General features: G+C 38.8%; 1 protein-coding gene across 1 annotated transcript; it reads left to right on the top strand.

Moving 5' to 3' along the window:
* The first annotated feature begins 801 nt into the window (after positions 1 to 801).
* On the top strand, positions 802 to 6,758 carry LOC117539934 (ras-related protein Rab-7L1-like). The gene is made up of 5 exons (XM_034206296.1): positions 802 to 2,021; positions 4,278 to 4,349; positions 4,427 to 4,608; positions 5,417 to 5,538; positions 6,110 to 6,758. Exons 1-5 carry the CDS (start codon positions 1,904 to 1,906, stop codon positions 6,228 to 6,230), a joined length of 615 nt encoding a protein of 204 aa, XP_034062187.1. The 5' UTR covers positions 802 to 1,903; the 3' UTR covers positions 6,231 to 6,758.
* The last annotated feature ends 1,019 nt before the right edge of the window (positions 6,759 to 7,777 follow it).

Genomic DNA, 7,777 nt, shown 5'->3' with positions numbered 1-7,777 from the left:
ATTTACATTTATTGCTCATTATAAAATAAGTACTTGTCAAAACAGGTTATATTAAGAATTGTTAACAATTTAAAGACTTTGGTAAGTTTTGGTTTGGTTGCGTCGCTCTCAAGCTGTTCTGTTATCTTACTATTTGTGGACCATAAGACTTGTTTTTTTTCAAGTGGCAATGTTTAAAACAAATCTTTTTTTAAATCATCCATGTGTGGGAACCCTTATCTGTGTGCCACCTTCGGCATGGTGGTGACAAAATGCAAACCTTGTCTCGGTTAATGTAGAACTGAACAAACATTGCTGTATTTATCAGTTGTGCATCAATTGAGAATGTGAGGAGACAACAAATGAAGTCTGCATTATGGAACATAGAATTATGAATCTGCCAAATGTGTTGATGAGCTTGGATGTTTTCCTTTTACAATGAGGCCAAATTGCACCTTAAGTTTCAGACCAGCCTGGACTTCAGGTCGACTGAAGCACCCACCTTCTCTCTTGGCTCCCCGTGCCTTTTATTCCAAACCCAAAGCATGAATATGGTACTTTTAGCACATTATGAATGGGTCGGTGTGTCAAGAATAGTAATTGTTTCAACCCTAAGTGCATCTGATGCTGGGAAAAGAACAAAGACATGAGAACACACCAACAATCCACAGGAAAAACACATTTGAAGAGCGTCACAAAAATGAATCAGCATCAGCGGGGGACTGTAACGTGCAATAGACGGTAACAGTGGCCTAGTTGGCAGGCCAGGAAACTATGTGTGTGTAAGAATAATAAAAATAAGGAGACACAACAGGACATGAGAAGAGAGAGAGTGAAGAGGAGGATGAATGTGATGAGAGATGTTGCATTCAAACAGGAAGAGAAGCATGAGGATTAGCAAATCATGAACTGCATCCAGATTCCACATGATTTACATCCAATGCCAACGTTCAGTGCCAATGCAGGAAGTACTGCGTACTTTCTTCAGCTACTCACCCCACTCGCTGCAAAAAGGGGAACCATAAAACAGTACCATTAAGGCTGTATTTCTTTGTAATAAGGTGGAGAGTAAAGTACCTAGTGCCATTGAGCACACACTTTTGAGTATTATGAACTTAAAAAATGTCAAGATCTGAATTCCATAACCTCACTTCATGTTTCTGTAGTTCGTATGTGGGCGCTGGAAGTTGGTGGAGGCAGATCTGTTGGCCTTTTTACCTCAAAGTGAGCAAAAAAACCGTTTGCTTCAGTTCCTCTTACAGCCAGATGTTGACAGTCACACCACCAGCATGTGATATGTTTATTTTCTCTTACAGTATAATATGATAATGTTATGAGATGTTAAAGTCTTAGAGAGACATGAACCAAACCATAGCTCCTTCAAATACTCCACATTAAAGATATTTAATGTTATATATATATATATATATGTAATTCTGAGGCGTTAGAGAATATTGTGAGAGAGAAAGTTATCTGCACAGATTTATCAGCGGTTTTAGCTTCCTGTTCTATAAGGGCGTGGTTTATGACGGTGATCTATTTGTAATAACTTCCTTCCAGACAGCAACACAAGTCGATCAGAGTGCTGTGCTACACGGAGAGAAGCACTGTTTATGTTTAGGAATATTCTAGGTGTTATATAGTTGACACGCTATAGAGAAACGGGGTTTTCTTAACCATCTTTTGGGGTTTAGAGGTAAGGGCATTTCTAACTTGGATGTATTAGTTTCAGACAGACTGACAGGTAGTTAAATGTTTAGGTTGAACCAATGCGAAGAAAGGTTCAGAGAAAGCAAAGTCCACTTGTAATATAGTCAAGTATTTGTTAGTTACAGTTACTTTTGTCTCATAAATCCTGTTTCCTGACATGCTGCTGAACTTTGAGCTGTTGGCACATGATAATATTGTCTGACAAAGGAGAACTATGAATGAGCACCTGCTTAAAATACTGATTATTGGTGATGGAAATGTTGGGAAATCCTCGTTTTTGCATCGCTACGTCAACGGACAGTTCAACAAGACGTACAAGATGACAATGGGAGGTAGGGATGTTTTATTTCATCAGTGTTCTGTAGAAAATGTGACTGTGCCGTATCTCATTGTGGATTTATGACAATGGTTTTTTGTTACCTGAATCAGGTTTTCACCTGATAATGGCAATATGATCTCATGGTTGATTCAAATAGTCTATGTCTATTTAAAGAGAGCATTACAGAAAGTAAAAGAAAAGAGCATAAAAGAAGGTGTATTGTGTTCATTGAAGCTTTAACACTGGCAAACATGAAACTAAGTGAGCTCAGGTTATATTAAACCTAAGCAACAAACTCATTGAAGAACAAATTGTGATGACACGAGGAACACAGGAAGCAAATCCACAAGGGACAACTAGAATGTATCCAGGGAATGAACACACTTAGGAAACACCGCAGAACCACAGGACACAACGGGAACATTGACCGGAAACGTTTAAGAGACACAGCTGGAGAGGGCAGGCAAAAGTGAAAAAAGATTCAAGGAGACTGTTCTACAAAACAGGGATAAAAAAAATCAAGATTATGAGAAAATGCAAAGAATATACATAAACAAGGTCTACTCAATAATAATACATTCATTTAATGTATAAAAGCAGTTCTATATTGTCAATGGATATTCTTGTTTCATACTAAATAAGTGCTTGCTGATGTCCTATTGAACAAGGCAAGGTAAAAAGCTATAATGGCAAAAATTGACAGTAAAAAAACAAATAAACATTTTGTTTGTCCTTTTCTTAAAGGTCACCTAATGCAAAATCCACTTTGTCATGTATTGTATACATAAGTGTCCCCTCTGTGGAAAGAGATTCTGAAAGAAGTCTCAGGAAAAAAAGATTTGCTCACTTTTTGTCCTGATCCATTTATATTAAAACCTGTCTGAAAATGAGCTGATCAGATTTTGGCCACTTTATGATGTCATAACGATTGTTTGGCTTGTGTAACCATTAGCCAATCACCAACCAAGGTAAGCTTTCACAGTAAATGATGCTGGCTTACTGGTATGTTTGATATGTGGAGAGAAGTTGTCAAAGGTGCTGCAGCCTTTGGAGGAAAAACACGGAAGAGGAAGACAGCTGACGATCTTCAGTCATAATTCAATCACCTAACTCTTTTTAGGGTGCAGCTATAGGTTTTATTTATTTCAAATTGGGCCCATTTTAATTATATTCATTTTCTTCAAATGTGCAGAGGACTCCCCAAGTGCTGTGTTGATTTATTTTAAAGTAGGCCTGTGTATTTTTTTTAATTCTCCTTATAAAGAGTTATTTGTTTATTATTAGAGGTAAACAGCTTTCTATAATGTAATACATAATACATGCAAAAAAACTGTAGTTTTTGTCTATGATATATAACAATATACACAACGTTATAAGCTATCAAGCTATCAAATATGTTTTGCGGCTCCAGACAAAACAAATTGGTGGATAAGGGGGCAAAATGGCTCTTTTGGTCAAAAAGGTTGCAGACCCCTGGTCTAAAGTAACAGATAGAGAATCAGCACTTTTGAAACAGGGCTAAAACAGAGGGGATTATGGGTAATGCTACAATTATCTGTTTGGTATTTGGAGCCAAACACTTCAGAGACATGTTTTGTAAATATCTGAGATCTATAACATATTGATGAAAAACAGTATAATAGGGGACCTTTAATACTATCCATAGTCCAGCATTAATGCACAGCAATAGCAAAAATGGCTTGGTGATTTCCTAAACATATTTTTGAGCTTTGAGTAGAACTGGAGTAAATGGTGGATTGGATGGAGGCAATTGTTGCCTTCTAATGTGAGATACATTCGTTGCTCTGGTGATTTACTGCTCGACCTCAATATGTTTTCGGTCTTCCCTAATCGGATTCAGCAGAAGGCGTCAAGGCGATAAATAGATGGTTCGTTGAATCACCTGCCAAATGTTTTTTGAAACGGCCTGCCCTTTTCCAACAGTTTTATATGACGGCTTCTCAGATACCCACCCCAGCAAAGCCTGTTCACCCTGCTGCCATCTGTTCAATTGACTGATTCTTGCATGTTTTGCATTTTGATAAACAGTTTTACAGAGTATTATCCTGCTCCTTTGCTAAGGATTGTTTGAGTAAACTTCTCTCTGAGAGTAAAAGTATTGAATTGGAGAGTTAATCTGAGGGTTTTTTTCCCTGTTTTTTATTTTTAAATCTGTAAAACACACAGATTTCTTTCTCCACTTCTGTTTTTTTACTCTTACTTCTCGCTTCTTCTTTTTTCTCTACACAATGTTTTTATTTTTCTCTAGTGGATTATGCTGTGAAGCTGCTGCTCTGGTCAGATAAAGACAAAGTCAGACTCCAACTGTGGGACATCGCAGGTACAAAACGTTTTTCAGCATACGGATTAGTGGAAAGATGCGTGGGTGACTTAATGAACTCTGTGTCTTCCCTCCAGGCCAGGAACGTTTCATATCCATGAACAGGGTCTATTATAAGGGTGCGCTGGGCTGTGTGGTGATGTTTGACGTCACCAGCTCAGCCAGCTTCCTCAGCTGTCGCCATTGGAAACGGGACCTTGACAACAAGGCCATGCTTCCCAACGGAGAATCCATCCCCTGCATCCTGCTGGCCAACAAGGTATTTTGTATGTCTTAAAGGGTGTAGTATTCACAGGGAAATGGAATATGATTACCTGTTTTGATTAGTGCATATTCACCTGGAACTAAGAATAGGTGTTTTTGTGTGCCCTTTGTTTTTACACTACCTTAAGGCCACCGTAGTTCTCCGATACGCCTGTAAAACTGTGGTAACGCCGCCACCGACTGAATTACTTTCCTCACAAAGTGTTATGCTAAGGATGGCCTCTGAGCGATGTGAAGGTCATGTTATGTCATGTATCTAATTCATGACATTACTTCTTCCCTATCACAAATCCAGCTGTAACAGAAGTAACAATGTCATATTACCCTGTCCGATAATAATCCAATGCAGAGGCAATAACGTATAATACATTATTTTATATATATTAAATATTTATATATGTATATTTATAAAGTCTTAAAGTCACAACCGGCCCTTTGAGTGTAACCATAATGCTGATGTGGCCCGCGATGAAATTGAGTTTGACCCCCCTACATGTGGCAATTTGTTCATGCGGAAAAAATTCAGTTCTGTTATGAATTATTGGTGTGACTTTTGAGGTTTAAAGGTTTTGTATTGACCGTATTGTAGAGATCCATGCTGCACACATACAGGTTTAACCATTTCACATCATATTATCATAGCAAGATAACCCTGGATGGGACACATTTGATTTTTAATAAACCACAGCTAACACAATACATTAATCATTAATGCACCTCAGCAGGTCAAGCAAGATCCTGAAACCCTCACCTCACAACAACAAAATGACTTCCTGCCCCTCTCTCTGTCTCTCTCTCTGCAGTGTGACCTCCCTCAGCGGGTCGTGCCCCCAGACAGCATCGACAGGTTCAGTAAGGCCAACGGCTTCATTACCTGGATGGAGATTTCGGTCAAAGAGAACAAGAACGTTGGTGAAGCTATGAGGTAACAAAAACAACAACAAAAGAAACGTAAGAGAGTACGGGGTTCAGATGATGCATTGTACACTGAACTCTTAGAAATAAGGGTTCCAAATAGTTTCTTCCTGTTATGCTGAAGTTCTACAAACCCATAACTTTCCTTCTGAAGAACACTTTACATTTTTGTTAAAATTCATGTTTTTTTAGGCCAATTTCTTCAAAGCTTTTGCTAAAGTGTTTACAATGACAGATATGACAAAGTGGGAGCAGTAGCCTTTGTGTTCACTCCAACAGGCCAGCACTGAATCGTACTTAACAGTGACAAAGCGGTATTCAACCAATTATGTTTAAATAACTCTCATGAGTGATGCATTTGATGTTGAAGGTTTGCAAAAGCATTGAATTAGGCAGGATATTTATTTGTTATGAAAGTTACATCAGCAGAGAAACATGAACACAACTGATGAAGGACTTATGCTTCAATGCATGCTTTTTCAACTGTATGTGAACCCTAGCCTGAAAAGGGATTTATTTAGTTGGAAACCTTGATGATTCATGATATTCCTATAAATCAGTAAATCAGTGTTGTGTTTCAGGAGATTGGTGCAGGACATTTTGTCTGTGGAATCCAGTCTTGATTCACTACAACCCAAACCTCAAGAAATCGTTAATCCTCAACTGGACGCGGTGTGCGACGGAGGAGCAGGATGCTGCTGAAACACAATCAAAAGGACAAGCAAACAGCTGGGACCCAATCATATACTCACGTTGTTTCAGGGGGCACTGAACAATGCACTTAACTGAGAGAGGCTGTCTGCAAATAGAAGACGATAGTGGAAGCACCAGGAGATGTCGATGTAAGTGAGGTATATTGATGCTCAGCAGATCTTCAGTGTCCATGTGTGAGCTGGCAGTGATCTAAGAGGACACTTTAAGTGGGATAAGGAAACAACACACATGTTTCTCATTTTGGACAATGTAAGATTAAAAAACGAGTGTGAAAGCAACAACACCGGTTTAACTGTCAAAAAGACTCAATAAGGATTCATCAACTTTTTTCTAGCCAATTAAAGCCTGTTTCAGGATCTAAAAACAAGAAATATCAGTACAGTAAAGTACACAAAGACAGACCCTCTGAGCCCTGCACATGACTGTTTTCGTAACCCTCTTCCCGCGGCAGACAATTTGACGTAAACATGCACAACTGAATTTATAATTAAAATATTTGTAATGTTTTCCCCCCAATGATTTTAGTGATGTTTGTGTTTTGGTATAACAGTGTTTAGTGGGTTTTGTTATACCAAAAAACACACAAAATAATAATCTGTGAGAAATTGATAAAATAATTGAGCCACCACAGAAGCTATAGACAGTGTCACTCTTGCCATACTGCTTTTCTTCTTTTTTTTTCGTTTTACATAAATGAAAAACACAGTGGTGTCCAGTTAGAAGAAGTGTGAAAATGTGGATTTAATTGAAATAGTACTTTAAAACATGGTATCAGGTAGATTATGGATTAGGCTACAGGAATGTGTTGGACATATTGCAAATGTATTTTTACCGCTAATGCTAGCTAGTGCTAATGCTAGCTAAATCCTGGGACCCGTCGTTAATATTTTTACTGGCCACTCCTCAGTAAAGTTGAAGCCACTTTCCTGAGCTGTCCTCTGTCCCTACATTTCGAAGGTAAAGAGAGTGAAAAATGATTTGATTATTCATCCAGTGATTCCTATTGATTTACTGATTGACAAAGTGTATTGGGATCTTCCTTGGCCCGTGCATGAATTTTGTTGTTATCCTTTTAGACAAACACGTAATCCTTTTTATTTTTGAGTACATTCTGGCAATTATTTCTCCAGAAAACACAGTGTGCACTGTTGGGTCAGGAGAAGGAGGATGTTGTGAAGAGAAACGGACGGAGCAGATGGAAAGGTTGTCTACAGTTGTTAAAAAGTGTGAGAACGAGGCGTAGAGCGTGCTCAGTGCAGCCGGCAGGTCTCCGCCTCCCTCCAACAGGCTGAGACACATGCGGCGTGTACATGTGTGAGTGCATGTGCATACGCATACACTGTTTGGGGCTACGCTTGTGTGCATAATTAAGATCAAGGCACATGCGTGATCATGTGCCTTGAGTGTCAAATGCCCACACACATGCTGTCAACATTCCTCCTCTCAATTGTCGCCGTGAGCCTTCGACTGCTGAGATTTGTGGGTAAATTCCCACTGTTTTAAGTATTTTCGAGGAAAATATTATCACGAGTATG

The sequence above is a fragment of the Gymnodraco acuticeps genome, unplaced genomic scaffold (genome assembly GCF_902827175.1).
Source record: "Gymnodraco acuticeps unplaced genomic scaffold, fGymAcu1.1, whole genome shotgun sequence".
NCBI lineage: Eukaryota > Metazoa > Chordata > Actinopteri > Perciformes > Bathydraconidae > Gymnodraco > Gymnodraco acuticeps.
Note: the sequence above shows the minus strand (reverse complement) of the source record. Positions and strands in the feature narration are given on the sequence as shown.

Coding starts and splice junctions, on each gene's coding strand:
- LOC117539934 (XM_034206296.1), top strand. CDS start 1,904: ATGAATGAGCACCTGCTTAAAATACTGATTATTGGTGATGGAAATGTT. Junction 2,022..4,277: donor GTACAAGATGACAATGGGAG/GTAGGGATGTTT, acceptor ATTTTTCTCTAG/TGGATTATGCTGTGAAGCTG. Junction 5,539..6,109: donor AACGTTGGTGAAGCTATGAG/GTAACAAAAACA, acceptor GTTGTGTTTCAG/GAGATTGGTGCAGGACATTT.